At 43.0% G+C, this 18,532-nt stretch overlaps 1 protein-coding gene across 9 annotated transcripts in view; it reads left to right on the top strand.

Annotated features, from left to right (window-relative positions):
* The window catches only part of LOC110504038 (CMP-N-acetylneuraminate-beta-galactosamide-alpha-2,3-sialyltransferase 4), a 72,603-nt gene extending 54,390 nt beyond the window's left edge, over positions 1-18,213 (top strand). For 3 of the 9 annotated variants that reach the window (XM_021582838.3, XM_021582840.3, XM_021582839.3), the window contains 7 exons: positions 3,022-3,119; positions 7,599-7,662; positions 8,163-8,258; positions 10,412-10,601; positions 10,981-11,118; positions 17,469-17,621; positions 17,747-18,213. In XM_021582838.3, the coding sequence (XP_021438513.1) occupies positions 3,022-3,119; positions 7,599-7,662; positions 8,163-8,258; positions 10,412-10,601; positions 10,981-11,118; positions 17,469-17,621; positions 17,747-17,836 (829 nt within the window). In that variant the 3' untranslated portion in view covers positions 17,837-18,213. Of the gene's footprint in view, positions 1-3,021; positions 3,120-7,598; positions 7,663-8,162; positions 8,259-10,411; positions 10,649-10,980; positions 11,119-11,642; positions 12,448-17,468; positions 17,622-17,746 lie in introns of those variants that run through there. The other 6 variants (XR_016491391.1, XR_016491392.1, XM_021582841.3 and 3 more) reach the window with 4 other exon arrangements.
* Positions 18,214-18,532: the final 319 nt, after the last annotated feature.

Genomic DNA, 18,532 nt, shown 5'->3' with positions numbered 1-18,532 from the left:
ACACATCTGCTACGCTGATCCTCAACACAGGTGCCTTCAGGGGTGAGTGCTTAGTCCCCTTCTGTACTCCCTGTTCACTCATGACTGCGCGGCCAAGCAAGATTCCAACACCATCATTAAGTTTGCTGACAACAACAACGGTGGTAGGTCTGATCACCGACAACCTCAACCTCAACGTCAGCAAGACAAAGGAGCTGATCGTGGACTACAGGAAAATGAGGGCCGAACACGCCCCCATTCACATTGACGGGGCTGAAGTGGTGCAGGTCGAGAGTTTCAAGTTCCTTGGTGTCCACATCACCAACAAACTCTTATGGTCCAAACACACCAAGATTGCTCAGTTTGGCCTGGCGGCCAGCTCTAGGAAGAGTCTTGGTGGTTCCAAACTTCTTCCATTTAAGAATGATGGGAAACCACTCTTCTTGTGGACCTTCAATGCTGCAGAAATGTTTTGGTACCCTTGCCCAGATCTAATGACAATTCCTTTGAAATCATGGTAATTTGTACATGTAGGTAGGTGTAAATTGACTATGCAAATATAATTAACAGTGACTATCAGCACTGTAAAAACCCTTTCTGGTACAGTGCATTCGGAAAGTATTCAGACACCTTTCCTTTTTCCACATTTTGTTTTGTTACTGTTATTCTAAAATAGATTAAAACAACATTTTCCTCATCAATCGACAAACAATACCCAATAATAACAAAGCAAAACCAGTTTTTTAAAAATGTATTACAAATAGAAAACAGATACCTTATTTACATACAGTGGGGCAAAAAAGTATTTAGTCAGCCACCAATTGTGCAAGTTCTCCCACTTAAAAAGATGAGAGAGGCCTGTAATTTTCATCATAGGTACACTTCAACTATGACAGACAAAATGAGAAAAGAAATCCAGAAAATCACATTGTAGAATTTTTAATGAATCTATTTGCAAATTATGGTGGAAACTAAGTATTTGGTCAATAACAAAAGATTATCTCAATACTTTGTTATATACCCTTTGTTGGCAATGACAGAGGTCAAACGTTTTCTGTAAGTCTTCACAAGGTTTTCACACACTGTTGCTGGTATTTTGGCCCATTCCTCCATGCAGATCTCCTCTAGAGCAGTGATGTTTTTGTGCTGTTGCTGGGCAACACGGACTTTCAACTCCCTCCAAAGATTTTTTATGAGGCTGAGATCTGGAGACTGGCTAGGCCACTCCAGGACCTTGAAATGCTTCTTACGAAGCCACTCCTTTGTTGCCCGGGCGGTGTGTTTGGGATCAGTGTCATGCTGAAAGACCCAGCCACGTTTCATCTTCAATGCCCTTGCTGATGGAAGGAGGTTTTCACTCAAAATCTCAAGACAAATTGCCCCATTCATTATTTCCTTTACACGGATCAGTCGTCCGGGTCCCTTTGCAGAAAAATAGCCCCAAAGCATGATGTTTCCACCCCCATGCTTCACAGTAGGTATGGTGTTCATGGATGCAACTCGGCATTCTTTGTCCTCCAAACACGACAAGTTGAGATTTTACCAAAAAGTTATATTTTGGTTTCATCTGACCATATGTCATTCTCCCAATCTTCTTCTGGATCATCCAAATGCTCTCTAGCAAACTTCAGACGGGCCTGGACATGTACTGGCTTAAGCAGGGGGACGTCTGGCACTGCAGGATTTGAGACCCTGGCGGCGTAGTGTGTTACTGATGGTAGGCTTTGTTACTTTGGTCCCAGCTCTCTGCAGGTCATTCACTAGGTCCCCCAGTTTGGTTCTGGGATTTTTGCTCACCGTTCTTGTGATCATTTTGACCCCACGGGGTGAGATCTTGCGTCGAGCCCCAGATCGAGGGAGATTATCAGTGGTCTTGTATGTCTTCCATTTCCTAATACTTGCTCCCACAGTTGATTTCTTCAAACCAAGCTGCTTACCTATTGCAGATTCAGTCTTCCCAGCCTGGTGCAGGTCTACAATTTTGTTTCTGGTGTCCTTTGACACCCCTTTGGTCTTGGCCATAGTGGAGTTTGGAGTTCGACTGTTTGAGGTTGTGGACGGTTGTCTTTTATACTGATAAGTTCAAACAGGTGCCATTAATACAGGTAACGAGTGGAGGACAGAGGAGCCTCTTAAACAAGAAGTTAAAGGTCTGTGAGAGCCAGAAATCTTGCTTGTTTGTAGGTGACCAAATACTTATTTTCCATCATAATTTGCAAATAAATTCATAAAAAATCCTACAATGTGATTTTCTGGATTTTTTTTCTCATTTTGTCTGTCATAGTTGAAGTGTACCTATGATGAAAATTACAGGCCTCTCTCATCTTTTTAAGTGGGAGAACTTGCACAATTGATGGCTGACTAAATACTTTTTTGCCCCACTGTAAGTATTCAGACCCTTTGCTATGAGACTCAAAATTGAGTTCAGGTGCATCCTGTTCCATTGATCATCCTTGAGATGTATCTACAACTTGATTGGATTTCACCTGTGGTAAATTCAATTGATTGGACATGATCTGAATAATTATGTAAATGTCATATTTCAGTTTATATTTTTGATAAAAAGGATTAAACAAAAATATGTAATCTATTTTAGAATAAGGCTCTAAATAAAAATGGAAATAGTGGAGGGATCTGAATGCTTTCCGAATGCAATGTACATCATTGTTTTTTTTCTTCTTCTTCTTGGCAGTAAAAATGCCAACAGTTTATTTTGTAGAGGGGCATGCTTGCTGAATGACATCATGTTAACATATTACTTGTTGAGTTGGGAACATTTTTATTGAAATCGGCTTTGCTTATAATACGTACGATTTGTCTGCCTGATAGACATGGGGGTTGATTAGACTGAACTATGAGAAGGAATTATGGCTAAGTTCATTTCCATTTTAATGACTGAAACTAAAACTGCCAGGTCAGCAGTGTGTACTTTATATCCCCATACCATTGGCAGTTTGGAATATTTAGTAGGAACTGTACACTATATCCTTGCGTATTTCCAGGTTGTAATGTGAATTATTTTCTCCACTGTTCCTAATACAGCATTAGCAGACAAACAGAGCTCTTCTTCAAACTGGATGATTTCTTCTGGCGACAACATCAGTCCACATTAGCGTTGCCCTACGGTATTAAAGGAAGTGGTATGTTCTCTCATTTCATTGTGTCATTTCTTTGTTTTCCTCTCTTTCCCACAAAGCACAAAGACTTTAATGGAACATGTTAATGAAAATATATTTAATTCTAATTACACTTTTATTTAAAAAAGGTATTGATACCACCCAGGTTCTCACTATCGCTCCCTATCTTTGATAAACACCAATATTAAATGTTTTTTTTTCCAAAATGTTGTCGTCTCAAGTCTTACTTACCCAAATTGATCCACATGGACCAAATCGGGTTTGTTAAAAAGTGTTTATTCTTGGATAACCTCCATCGACTATTACATATCTTCGATGCTTCATCAGAAACAACAGCTCCTTGGGCTGTATTACCTCTTGATGCAGAAATAGCTTTTGATAGTCTAGAATGGTCATATCTCTGCTCTGTCTTGGAACATATAGGAATTGTCTCCAATTACATGAATATTATTAAAATACTATATGTCAATCCCTCAGCCATAGTTATAACAGGCAATATCTCATTTGTTCCATTCAGAATCACTAGAAGTAGCAGACGAGGCGATCCAATTTTGACATTGCAAATCTTATTGTCCGTGGAACGTCTGGCCCAGGCAATTCGTCAATCGTAGGAATTAACACAAATTTCTCTCAAATCTACAGTTCACTTAATCTCATTAGATGCAGACAATACTTTACTATATGTAGACAATGTATCTCAATCGCTCCCAAACGCATTGAAGATAAATTCAGCTTCATCTCAAGTTATAAAACTAGTCTAACCAAATCAGTGCTGCTGCCTCTCAAGACCCGATGGAGGACTCTATCTCTATTTATGGAATCCATGTCGTTTACCATTTGAAATATTTGGGAGAAGGTATATTTCCTTCTTTATATAAAACCATTGCCAGAAACTTCAACAGAACGCTCAAATCAATGAAATCTGACCTCAGTAGATGGAATTATATCCCAATTGCTTTAACCGTCAAAATGAATATATTGCCACTGCTAAATTTCTGTAGTTTAATTCTTCCCATGGCTCCTCTTTGTATCCCGCTATTGGGATACAATTCATTGTGCGGTTGTAAAATGTATATTGCAAGGAAAGACGTTTGAGGACTATTTGTACCAAACTTTAAATTGTATTTCCAGGCGCTAGCGTTTCACCCCATCCTCAATTGGTTTAGACATGATTCTTCTGCCCCACCGGCTGAGTATAGAGAAATATGGTGTCTCCTATGGCCCTGGAAGAGGTGGTCTTCATTGATTTATCCCTTAAGACAATGTAAACTATGCTTTGGTCTTATTATTGCTCACACTTTCTATTTGGTGCAAAATTGAAAAACAATGTAATTATGAATCAAAATGAGTGTTTTGCAATTATTAGTAATGTAAATTCTGCATTTCTTCTGTTTGATCTGTGAGTAAGAATGAATAAACTCAAACTCAACTAACAAACAAATGTATGCACTGTCATTCGAAAACGTAGCACCCAAGTCTTTGCAATCACAAAAAATCTCTCCTTACATCATCCCTCAGCACTTTGATGTGCGAGTCCAGGTATTTATATGCTGACCTCATGCCTCAACAAGCTTCTGATTGGTCCGAGTCAATACTCCTGGTCACCATTGATTGACAGATGTGTGAAGCAAATGTGCGTGCCCACAGAACAGTTTTTTGAGGTCAAGGGATGGTGTGAGAGAAACATCTGCATGAGCTTCGCCATCTACATAAAGAGATGAGCTCAGCCATCCGCATAAAGAGATGAGCTCAGCCATCCGCATAAAGAGATGAGCTCAGCCATCCGCATAAAGAGATGAGCTCAGCCATTCGCATAAAGAGATGAGCTCAGCCATCTGCATAAAGAGATGAGCTCAGCCATCCGCATAAAGAGATGAGCTCAGCCATCCGCATAAAGAGATGAGCTCAGCCATTCGCATAAAGAGATGAGCTCAGCCATCCGCATAAAGAGATGAGCTCAGCCATCCGCATAAAGAGACGAGCTCAGCCATCCGCATAAAGAGACGAACTCAGCCATCCGCATAAAGAGATGAGCTCAGCCATCCGCATAAAAAGACGAACTCAGCCATCCGCATAAAGAGACGAGCTCAGCCATCCGCATAAAGAGACGAGCTCAGCCATCCGCATAAAGAGACGAGCTCAGCCACCCGCATAAAGAGACGAACTCAGCCATCCGCATAAAGAGATGAGCTCAGCCATCCGCATAAAAAGACGAACTCAGCCATCCGCATAAAGAGACGAGCTCAGCCATCCGCATAAAGAGACGAGCTCAGCCATCCGCATAAAGAGACGAGCTCAGCCACCCGCATAAAGAGACGAGCTCAGCCACCCGCATAAAGAGACGAACTCAGCCATCCGCATAAAAAGACGAGCTCAGCCACCCGCATAAAGAGATGAGCTCAGCCATCCGCATAAAGAGACGAACTCAGCCATCCGCATAAAAAGACTAGCTCAGCCATCCGCATAAAGAGACGAACTCAGCCACCCGCATAAAGAGATGAGCTCAGCCATCCGCATAAAGAGACGAACTCAGCCATCCGCATAAAAAGACTAGCTCAGCCATTCGCATAAAGAGATGAGCTCAGCCATCTGCATAAAGAGATGAGCTCAGCCATCCGCATAAAGAGATGAGCTCAGCCATCCGCATAAAGAGATGAGCTCAGCCATTCGCATAAAGAGATGAGCTCAGCCATCCGCATAAAGAGATGAGCTCAGCCATCCGCATAAAGAGACGAGCTCAGCCATCCGCATAAAGAGACGAACTCAGCCATCCGCATAAAGAGATGAGCTCAGCCATCCGCATAAAAAGACGAACTCAGCCATCCGCATAAAGAGACGAGCTCAGCCATCCGCATAAAGAGACGAGCTCAGCCATCCGCATAAAGAGACGAGCTCAGCCACCCGCATAAAGAGACGAACTCAGCCATCCGCATAAAGAGATGAGCTCAGCCATCCGCATAAAAAGACGAACTCAGCCATCCGCATAAAGAGACGAGCTCAGCCATCCGCATAAAGAGACGAGCTCAGCCATCCACATAAAGAGACGAGCTCAGCCACCCGCATAAAGAGACGAGCTCAGCCACCCGCATAAAGAGACGAACTCAGCCATCCGCATAAAAAGACGAGCTCAGCCACCCGCATAAAGAGATGAGCTCAGCCATCCGCATAAAGAGACGAACTCAGCCATCCGCATAAAAAGACTAGCTCAGCCATCCACATAAAGAGATGCGCGTGTAATTATTCAACTGGCAATATTTTCAAGCTGGGATCAATTTTACAGCATGACGTCACAATGAAGAACGATCAGAACGATTGGGAACTATGTCACGCTGGGAAGATTTTTACATGACCCTCTGCAGTTAAATGTTTCTGGGGAAAAGTTACAAAATACATTTTGTGCAGAAATGTAACTTTTCAATGCTTTCCATTTATTTTGTTACTTAACAATGATAGCCCCTTGAATCTCTCAATCAGAGAAGATTTCTGCTGGCAGGAAGCAATGCTGCAAAAAACAAATGTGTCTCTATGATGGCAACCACCTCACTCTCTCCCATTTAACCAGTGGATACAGTTACTATTGGAAGTTATTGCATTAGGATTATCGACAGCGAGAATGAATGGTGCTAGTGAAGGAACAATTGAGGCCTGGAAAAATATACTTGACTCTGTAATGAACAATCTCCGTTAGGCAGGGTGGGAAGCGTAGTTTCTAGGTGGGGAGGGAGGATGCGGGCGGGTGGATAGGGCCTTAGGGGGGAATGGGTCAGGGTTATATTTGTATGCATTTTTATTGTTTTTGTACATGTAATTTTTCTTTTTCAGAGGGGCGTTACATCTAAATACATATACATTTCATTCTCAGCCAAGCTCTACACGCTGTCAGTTCACCAAGAGTTGACTTGAGTCCCTTCCTGTTTTGTTTGGTCTAGTTACTTTTTGAATGAGCAGCCGTTTGCATATACTGCTATAAAAAGTCACCACTGTTCCCCTGCTATAAAGTAACACGTACTCTTTGGGGTTTTAGGCTGGGTATCTGTATAGCACTTTGTGACAGCTGATGATTTATAAGATACATTTTATTGAGAAGCATTATGGAGTCAATGTCCACTTTCCAGAAAACGTGTGCGACATTTATTGAGTTTATGACGAGTTAGCTGGAAACAGTATTGGGTCATTGGTCCTCTCAATATGGACTTCTCTATGTGAAGACAAACTGTCCTCAGCATCTGGGCTCCCGAGTGGCACAGCGGTCTAAGACACTGCATCTCAGTGCAAGAGGTGTCAGTCCCTGGTTCAAATCCAGGCTGTATCACATCCAGCTGTGATTTGGAGTCCAATAGGGCGGCGCATAATTGGCCCAGGTTTGGCTGGGGTAGGCCGTCATTGTAAATAAGAATGTGTTCTTAACTGACTTGCCTAGTTAAATAAATGTTTTTATCAGTCTGAGTGATCACACTTTATTAATCCCTCTCTCCTTTCCAGAGTTACTGCTGCTGAGAGTGTTAGCCATTATTGCCAATTACAAAATGCCGGCCAGCATTGATCGGTAAGTGTGATGAGTGTTTCTTAGCCATATTAGCAAGGTTTTTAACCTCTGGTGTGCTGTTTTAACCACTTTATTTCTTACAATAATTGTTAAGATCACAAAGAACCACCGATGGGGTGATATGCGTCTGAGAGCAATTTACACAAGGGTCATTTTTTTCTCATAACTCTCCACAATGTATTGTAGTGTAAATGCTGTGCTAACATAATGACTCAAATCATCCCTGTGGTGTGTGTATAATGGGTGGACAAGGAAGCTGCCTTACTTAATTTCAAGAAAGAATGCCAATTGTCAAACCAAGCAGTGTGACCAGTCACTATTACAATGGCAGTGTTGGAAAATGTCCAGTGGTTCTACTGTAGTGTGCAGTTACAGTCACCCCTCTGAAAGTGGTCTTGAACTCTAAAATGATAATACAGGCAACACTAAAGTAAATGGATTGTAATAATAGGAAGCAGTGAATTATACTGAACTTAATTTATTTTGATGTATTTCCTCAGTCTAGACTGCAGAACATGTGCAGTCATAGGAAATGGGTTTGCCATTAAAAACAGCTCCTTGGGGGGCGTCATCAACGAGTATGATGTGGTGATCCGGTAAGTATTAAGCCTAATGGTTCCATCCTGTTTTCTACCACAAAAATCTTCATTAAGTCCATCCTCCCTCCTCTTCTGTTGAACTATTCCCAGGACTCCTCATTTCTGTTTTATCCAATGATGTTCCTGCACAATTAATGGTGTTCCTAATCAATATCAGTACACAGAGTGCATTATATTGCAGACAGTACAGTCAAGAGCCATATCATTTGCAGACCTGCCAACATGCACTCATTTTACGTACCAGCTACACAATTCTCTGTCCATGTACGTAGGTACAAGATCCGAGTTAAAAGTACGCAGAAATGAATAGGGCCTGATTATTATTATTTTTGACATTTTATTTTAGTTTAAATCCACAGAGTAAATCTAACATCCCGATTATCGAGCTGCAACACACAAACATGTACAGAGTTTGTGTCAATAGACATGGAGATTAATGCATCATTATTCGACGTAGCTACCCCTTGTCTGCACCTCCTGTTTGTTGTGATGCTGAGTTTGCCGACTGTCAGCTGTACGTGAACACATGGACAAATCCCTTTTTGACTCCGTGTGTTGTGGAAAGGTCAACACTAATTGTTTCACGCTAACGTTAGCGAACATAGAATGGACATTCAGTGGGCTCTAAAGTGCCAGCAGTTCACTCGCATTTGCGAGTGAAAGAAATTAAATGCAAATACGAAAAATAACTGGTCGCATTTGTGCGAGTGTGATATACATTTAATTCTGCGTCCCAACAGTTCTATTTTCCCCGTAACATTACGAGGATCACGCAATCTGATAGACTGTAACTGTAATTATGATCCACGTCACAAAGTATTACAAAAGTATAATCAAAAGAAATATAAACATCTTGGCATTACATGGAGTCGTGAGTTTAGAAGACTACACGAGGAATAATGAATGAGTGTCCGGTATTAGCTATAGAGGCATTGCTTCTAAAATGCCTTTGCACTAGATTTGCGAGTTGAATCTCCAATTTTTCGCGCCCGTCTAGTACGGACAGGGTTGGCAGGCCTGCATTTGATATCGAAATATGGCTCAGGGTACAATCTATAGCCACAATAGCATTTAACCAGTCCCCCAATGGCCTTTTCCGTAGCAATTCCCGCAATCCAGTAAAAAACAAACAGATTTTCTATGATGCATTGTCCTCTAAAGAGGGGTATTCTAATTCGTTTTGCCCATGGAAACATAATGCTGTACTATAATGGCCAGCTCAGACTGGTGACCTTGCTTTAATGCCTTTCTCTATGCAATCAGTCAACTGTTGGGTTAACTCAGGCGCTTAAAAGGGGGATTTGGTCGACCATGCAGAAAAACACCCCAGCGCCCTCTTCAAATCAGATTTATAGCCTTGGAAGGAACACATAAATTTTTAGTTTTTTTTTATAAGCCTCTTACCAACAGCCCAGGCAATTTTGCCTGGTCATATCCAGGCACAATGCACTCTGGTCTGTTCTGCTTTGTTCTGTTCTGCTCAGCTCTTACTTCTCCGATTCTCTGAATCTAATCTCATAGGCTGAGGAAATAGAGTTCATTGACATTTGGTGCTCTGTTCTCCTACCAAGCCTGATGTTTCCGACGCTTGCATTAGACTGGAAAAATCTTAAAACGCCAGACACAATCAGAGCAATCTTGCATTAAAATGTACAATCCTAAACACTATAAACTAGACAGGGGTTTTCACCTGTTTTGATACATGGTGGTGAAATAGTGGAGTGCATTCTGTTACATAAGAGGCAGGGTAGAACAGCTTTCAACTTATCATGCAAACACTCAGAATATGAAGGTTACTTGAACTGTAGTCAATTTCACCAGCGATGGCATTCCTGGCACGCAAGGATACTGAAACTGTGACTGGTGGCAAGCGTAGAATTAACTCCATGTTATTTTTGTCCAGTGTAGCACTGTTACTTGTTTGCTTTTTTATTCAAATGCAATAAACACAATCCAACAAACTTACGTAGGTGCAGGGTGCAAGTAACATCATGGGAAAATAAGATAAATAGGAAGTCTCACTAAGAAAACCCTTTGTGGTTGGAGTGTTGCTATTTACACTTCAGGAATTGTGTGCTGGTGTTTTTACTCTGTTTTATTTTTATAGAAGTGAATGGCTAAGGTTTATCTTTATCTGTGTCCCTGTGCAGGCTGAATGATGCCCCTGTCAGAGGTTATGAGGATGACGTGGGGAACAAGACCACTATGCGTCTCTTCTACCCTGAGTCGGCCTCCTACAACCCCAGCATGCACAACGACCCCGACACCCTTATGGTCCTAGTGCCTTTCAAACAGCAGGACCTCCGCTGGCTCAAAGAGATCCTGTACGACGAGAAGAGGGTACTGGATGTGTGCGCACACACACCTCCATTTTAGCTGCTTCCCTGGTACTTGCAATCCATCCACGCAGTGACAAAATGTACATTATCAATGGCAGCCTTGCCAAACCTACTTGAAAATCCAACTGTAGTCTCAGCAGCCCAAACACCTCCACTCTCTGGTTTAGCTCAGGCTGCTATGGTCGCTATTAGCATGATTAGGGACAGGGTCATTACTCCTTCATTTAGGAGTAGGTCGCCCTGAGAAGAATGAGACTTAAACAGGGCCTCAATTGTGTAGACACGGGCTCTGTGTGTGTGTACTCACTAATCAACACACCTTTTCCTGTGTGTGTGTGTGTGTGTGTGTGTGTGTGTGTGTGTGTGTGTGTGTGTGTCAGGTGAGGAAAGGTTTCTGGAAGCCCCCTCCACAGATCTGGCTGGGCAGGACCAGTCGCATCCGGGTGCTGGACCCTCACTTCCTGCATGGGACGGCCAGCAGTCTGCTACAAATCCCACTTCAACCAAAGAGCAAACAGGTAAGGGATCAGCTCTGTTTACTCCTAGCCACGTTGGGAACCAGGTAATGGGCAGAAAATAAATCCATGTAAAGTGGCCAGTGTTTTGTGCTGTCTACCAGCTGCAGTTTGGAAAGGAGGTCAGTCCCAAACGCTCTACTGGTTACCCAGAAATGGATGAGCAAGAACAAAACGATACTGCAGGGAATTCCACAAAATAACAGTAGAACATATGCAGAATGGAACAACAGAACTAATGGAATGAAGAAAAATTATTGCGGAATAGAATATTGTGATGGATGACATTTGAATAGTAAGCCATTGAGCTGTTTTCTGTTCACAAATTGGGAGTACAATTCTCTGTTTGGCTGAGGAATTCTGGGTTTTGAAATACATGATACATTGATTTGAGCTATAACTAATGTGGAATTGTGTTTTCATTGGCCAAGAGGTCCATCTGCCAAGAGGGCTTGTTCAGTGCATGGTGGAGATGTCTTTGAGATGGAACAAAGCCAGGTTAAGTTTGGTTTAATTTGTTCCCCCAGCGAGCCCCTGTGTCAGAGACTGAGGCTGTGCACTCTTTGGACTGCTGAAATGCAAACACAACTGGCTGGTGTCTGTGCCGAGGGAACAGTGGGAAAGAAGGGGTCCTGCAGGCGATCAGCGGGGCAGCCCGAGCATAGCACTCCTCCATCTGCGTGGCCCTACAGGCAAGATGAGCTCAACCTTGGCTGGCTGTCTCCTGGCTGGCTGGGTGTCTGGCTGGAGGGCGTAGGCTGTTTACTCTGAGCGAGAACAGGAACAGGAACCATGCCGAGCACTCGATCCTGGCCCCTTTGCCCTCATTCCCCTCTCCCCTGTCACTTTCCAGGGTCACGGGCCCGACCGCAGCCCCACAACCCCGATGCCAAACTCTCACCCCCTCCCTGTGGCTGCCATGTTGGCAGTCATCCACATGCCCTGTGAGAAGGCAGCAGCAGCAGGCTGGTTACAATACAGAGGCTGACTGAGCTGAGGAGAGCTAGAGGGCTAACTAATGCCCCTGTCAGTCAGACAGCCCCCACCGCCACCCCCTTCCAAAACAAAGGTCCGACTCCCACCAATCTGGTCTGCTTGGCGAACAGCAGTGACAATATTCACCTCACCAAGGCTCCATGGGCCAATGTCCAAACTATGCGAGGCACTGCAGAAGTTGGAGCGCTCGGTGACCGACCACATGAGACTAATGCACACAGAATGTCAGATTTAGCCGAGCCAGGCTCAGGAAGAAAAGGCACTTATGCTAAGTGCATTAGGAACCAGGTTTGGAGGAATGTCCCATACAGTGTGATGAAGAGAGGAGAAGCACAGGTTTGAGAACTTGGTTTCTCCAGTTTCTCTCTCCTTAGGGCACGAGTAATGGCTGTCCAGGTCAGACAGCATGCTTGTAAAGCCCTGCAGGACTCACTGACTGACTCACTGACTCACTGACTCACTCACTCACTCACTCACTCACTCACTCACTCACTCACTCACTCACAGACATTTACCTTGGAAAGGCTCCTGCACTCAGTATTGGTCTGCCATTTTGAAGGTTTTATGTATTGTTGTTTTATTTTTATTTTATTTGGCTGATTTATACTGCAGACCCACAGCACCTCAGTAGGGTTCTATTGGAAGGAATTGAGAAAGCAGTAGGCGGGAATAATGTGCCTGAACAAGAAGCTTCCTTGGAAATGGTGGGTTGTTGAGTAAACCAAGGTTAATGATTACATGGAACAGATAAGGGAGAGTCGGGTAAGTTGAGCCAAAGGGATAAGTTTAGTCACCCCATCATTTCAGTCTGTGAAGGAAGAAACCACATGGAAAAAGTGGTAAACAACTTAGGGCCAAAAAACGGACTTTCACCAAGTCAAATGAATTTATTGTGTTAGAGGTTTCACGATGCTTGTATCTAAACCAAAGTAGATACTTTTAAGATTGTTCTTAAAGGCAATATCTCTTCAATCAAATCAAATGCTATTTGTCAAATGCGCCGAATACAACATACCTTATAGTGAAATGCTTACTTACAAGCCCTTAACAACAATGCAGTTTGAAGAAAAATGGCTAAAAAAGTATACATAAAATAACAAATAATTTAGAGAGCAGCAGTAAAATAACAATAGCGAGGCTATATACAGGGGGTACCGGTACAGAGTCAATATGCGGGGGCACAGGATAGTTGAGGTAATTGAGGTAATATGTACATGTAGGTAGAGTTATTAAAGTGACTATGCATAGATAATAACAGAGAGTAGCAGCAGCGTAAAAGAGGGGGGGGGGGGCAATGCAAATAGTAATTTGATTAGATGTTCAGGAGTCTTATAGCTTGGGGGTAGAAGCTGTTTAGAAGCCTCTTGAGCCTAGACTTGGCGCTCCGGTACGAGTTGCCTTGCGATAGCAAAGACAAATCAAATCAAATCTAATTTTATTTGTCACATACACATGGTTAGCAGATGTTAATGCGAGTGTAGCGAAATGCTTGTGCTTCTAGTTCCGACAATGCAGTAATAACCAACAAGTAATCTAGCTAACAATTCCAAAACTACTACCTTATAGACACAAGTGTAAGGGGATAAAGAATATGTGCATAAAGATATATGAATGAGTGATGGTACAGAGCGGCATAGGCAAAATACAGTAGATGGTATTGAGTGCAGTATATACATATGAGATGAGTATGTAAACAAAGTGGCATAGTTAAAGTGGCTAGTGATACATGTATTACATAAACATGCAGTAGATGATATAGAGTACAGTATATACATATACATATGAGATGAATAATGTAGGATATGTAAACATTATATTAGGTAGCATTGTTTAAAGTGGCTAGTGATATATTTTACATAATTTCCCATCAATTCCCATTATTAAAGTGGCTGGAGTTGAGTCAGTGTGTTGGCAGCAGCCACTCAATGATAGTGGTGGCTGTTTAACAGTCTGATGGCCTTGAGATAGAAGCTGTTTTTCAGTCTCTCGGTCCCAGCTTTGATGCACCTGTACTGACCTCGCCTTCTGGATGATAGCGGGGTGAACAGGCAGTGACTCGGGTGGTTGTTGTCCTTGATGATCTTTATGGCCTTCCTGTGACATCGGGTGGTGTAGGTGTCCTGAAGGGCAGGTAGTTTGCCCCCGGTGATGCGTTGTGCAGACATCACTACCCTCAGGAGAGCCTTACGGTTGTGGGCGGAGCAGTTGCCGTACCAGGCGTTGATACAGCCCGACAGGATGCTCTCGATTGTGCATCTGTAGAAGTTTGTGAGTGCTTTTGGTGACAAGACAAATTTCTTCAGCCTCCTGAGGTTGAAGAGGCGCTGCTACGCCTTCTTCACGATGCTGTCTGTGTGGGTGGACCAATTCAGTTTGTCTGTGATGTGTACGCCGAGGAACTTAAAACTTTCTACCCTCTCCACTACTGTTCCATCGATGTGGATAGGGGGGGTGTTCCCTCTGCTGTTTCCTGAAGTCCACAATCATCTCCTTAGTTTTGTTGATGTTGAGTGTGAGGTTATTTTCCTGACACCACACTCCGAGGGCCCTCACCTCCTCCCTGTAGGCCGTCTCGTCGTTGTTGGTAATCAAGCCTACCACTGTTGTGTCGTCCGCAAACTTGAGGATTGAGTTGGAGGCGTGCGTGGCCACGCAGTCGTGCGTGAACAGGGAGTACAGGAGAGGGCTCAGAACGCACCCTTGTGGGGCCCCAGTGTTGAGGATCAGCGGGGTGGAAATGTTGTTGCCTACCCTCACCACCTGGGGACGGCCCGTCAGGAAGTCCAGTACCCAGTTGCACAGGACGGGGTCGAGACCCAGGGTCTCGAGCTTGATGACGAGCTTGGAGGGCACTATGGTGTTAAATGCCAAGCTATAGTCGATGAACAGCATTCTCACATAGGTATTCCTCTTGTCCAGATGGGTTAGGGCAGTGTGCAGTGTGGTTGAGATTGCATCGTCTGTGGACCTATTTGGGCGGTAAGCAAATTGGAGTGGGTCTAGGGTGTCAGATAGGGTGGAGGTGATATGGTCTTTGACTAGTCTCTCAAAGCACTTCATGATGACGGAAGTGAGTGCTACGGGGCGGTAGTCGTTTAGCTCAGTTACCTTAGCTTTCTTGGGAACAGGAACAATGGTGTCCCTCTTGAAGCTTGTGGGAACAACAGACTGGGATAGGGATTGATTGAATATGTCCGTAAACACACCAGCCAGCTGGTCTGCGCATGCTCTGAGGGCGCGGCTGGGGATGCCGTCTGGGCCTGCAGCCTTGCGAGGGTTGACACGTTTAAATGTTTTCCTCACGTCGGCTGCAGTGAAGGAGAGTCCGCATGTTTTAGTTGCGGGCCGTGTCAGTGGCACTGTATTGTCCTCAAAGCGGGCAAAAAAGTTATTTAGTCTGCCTGGGAGCAAGACATCCTGGTCCGTGACGGGGCTGGTTTTCTTTTTGTAATCCGTGATTGACTGTCGACCCTGCCACATACCTCTTGTGTCTGAGCCGTTGAATTGAGATTCTACTTTGTCTCTATACTGACGCTTATAGACAACAGTCTATGACTAGGGTGGCTAGTCTTTGGCAATTTTTAGGGCCTTCCTCTGACACCGCCTAGTATAGAGGTCCTGGAATGCAGGAAGCTTGGCCCCAGTGATGTACTGGGCCGTACGCACTACCCATTGTAGTGCCTTGCGGTCAGAGGCCGAGCAGTTGCCATACCAAGCAGTGATGCAGCAGTAGAACCGTTTGAGGATCTGAGGACCCATGCCAAAGACCCATGCCTCCAGGTGTGCTACAGGTCGGTAGTCATGATGTAACAACAGGGCCTGGCCTATGTGTTTTTCTTTTTAAATAGAAACTGTTTGTTAGGTCTTAAGCCTGTGTTAAAAGATGCTTATAATGATTAAAATACAAAAAGCGGTTGGGATTGTGTAGAATTGTGTTTTGAAAATAAAGGTAGACATTATTTTAGAAAGGAAGTGGTAATTATTTAATTCGGTACAGACATTTGTAGGTGGATTAACCGCATACCCGTTATAAATTGTGCCAAGAGATAACTTTTTTTTTCAAAACTGTAATGTTTACATGAATTATGATTATTTCCAGGGATACACAACATTCTGAAATATATGTAGATATCTTTGTTAGAAAGTATACTATATTTCCCTTGATGGGATCGATGCTGAATGTAAAAAAAGGCTCAATTTAACCTACTCTTTGGAAAGGGGATTTTAATCCCCCTTCACAGCTCTCATGTAGAAACAATTTCCCTCTGCTGCCTCTGTGAACATTGGTAATCATTATTTACATAGAGCAGTTTTATTTAACCTTTATTTAACTAGGCAAGTCAGTTAAGAACAAATTCTTATTTACAATGACGGCCTACCAGAAGGCAAAGGCCTCCTGTGGGGACGGGGGCTGGGATTAAAAATACAAAATAAAAATAAAAATATAGGACAAAACACATCACGACAAGAGAGACACCACAACACTACATAAAGAGATACCTAAGACGACAACATAGCAAGGCAGCAACACATGAAAACACAGTATGGTAGCAACACTTGACAACATGGTTGCAACACAACATGGCAGAAGAACAACATGGAAGCAGCACAAACATGGTACAAACATTATTGGGCACAGACAACAGCACAAAGGGCAAGAGGGTAGAGACAACAATACATCACGCGAAGCAGCCACAACTGTCAGCAAGAGTTTCCATGACTGAGTCTTTGCATGAAGAGATGGAGATAAAACGTCCAGTTTGAGTGTTTTTTTGCAGCTCGTTCCAGTCGCTAGCTGCAGCGAACTGAAAAGAGGAGCTACCCAGGGATGTGTGTCCATGAACGGAATCAAACCAGGGACACCCCTCACATTGTACTGGAGACAAAAAGTCAAAAATCCTAGTACCATCTCGCTTTGTCTAAGTACACATTAAGAAAAGGGTACACTGCTCTGTAATTTACTTGTCATGCCAACTAATGTACTAGAAATGCAGGACTATGGGAGTTTTTACTGGTTTCGGATGCCCCCTACTGTGTCAAACATAATACTACATGTATATTACTTAAGCAAAAAGGCACGAGGGGGTGTGGTATATGGCTAATATACCATGGCTAAGGACTGTTCTTAGGCATGACAGCATCGCGAAGTTGGCCATATACCACAAACTCCCGAGGTGACTTATTGCTATTATAAACTGGTTACCTACTTAATTAGAGGAGTAAAATTAAATGTTTTGTCATACACGTGGTATATGGTCTGATATACCACGGCTGTCAGCCAATCAGCATTCAGGGCTGGAACCACACAGTTTATAATATACTGTAGGTCTCATTGGTTTTGGTTCTCCCTCCTACAGAAACCGGTACACCCCACTACAGGGATCCTTGCCGTGTTCGTGGCACTCAACTACTGTGATGTGGTCCACATAGCTGGGTTTGGATATCCAGCATCCAAAAACCAGAAGCATCCTATACACTACTATGGATATGACACTATGAAATCCATGAAGGTGAGTGTGCATGGGATTTTACTCAACTCCTGTGAGAGATCAACACTCAGTGTTATGTGCCATGCTAGTAGATTTTTCAGTGCACTGTGATGTTATGTTTAGGCTCTGCTTTCGTTCTGTTCCAGGATTCCTACCATGACCTTACCCACGAAGCAGAAGCCTTAAAAAAACTAGAGGATTCGGGGGCTATCCTGTACTTACACCCTCACTCCTGACACACACACACACGCACGGGCACGGCCCAGAAACACCCCCTGTCCCTGACCTAGGAACTTCATCAAAATCTGCAAGGAATTTTCACTGCACTGCTAATACATATAAATGTTTCTTCAGATCTACACATGCCTAGACGGTAGAGGCTAGTGGGTGTTTTATGGACTAGGCTACTCACAGATGGCAGTTGTGGACTCTGCTGACAATATTGTCCATACAGTCCAAACATTAAAAATAACAAAATAATTTCATTTTAATTTCATTTTCCTGAGTTCTGATTTTAATTAACTTAAAAATATATATTGTCTTTGAAATGGTACCACTGGATATTTTATTGTATGTAATACATTTTTATTCAAATTAAATCTAAATGAAAATATCACTCTGTTCAGTTTACTATTTCTTAGCAAAGACTGTGCCATGGTCAAACATTTTCCCAAATGTTTTCATTTATTGATGTTGTTTTTTAAGTTGGGAATAGTTTAGTCTGTTATGAGACATACACTGAGTGTATAACACATTATGGACACCTGCTCTTTCCATGACAGACTGACCAGGTGAATTCACATTATGATCCCTTATTGATTTCACTTGTTATATATTTTTTATTGAACCTTTATTTATTTAACCATTCTTGATACACACGTAAAGCAATAATTGTTAAATCCACTTCAGTGTAGATGAAGGGGAGGAGACAG

Source organism: Oncorhynchus mykiss, chromosome 24 (genome assembly GCF_057628025.1).
Source record: "Oncorhynchus mykiss isolate SJ-2025 chromosome 24, ASM5762802v1, whole genome shotgun sequence".
Classification (NCBI taxonomy): domain Eukaryota; kingdom Metazoa; phylum Chordata; class Actinopteri; order Salmoniformes; family Salmonidae; genus Oncorhynchus; species Oncorhynchus mykiss.
Note: the sequence above shows the minus strand (reverse complement) of the source record. Positions and strands in the feature narration are given on the sequence as shown.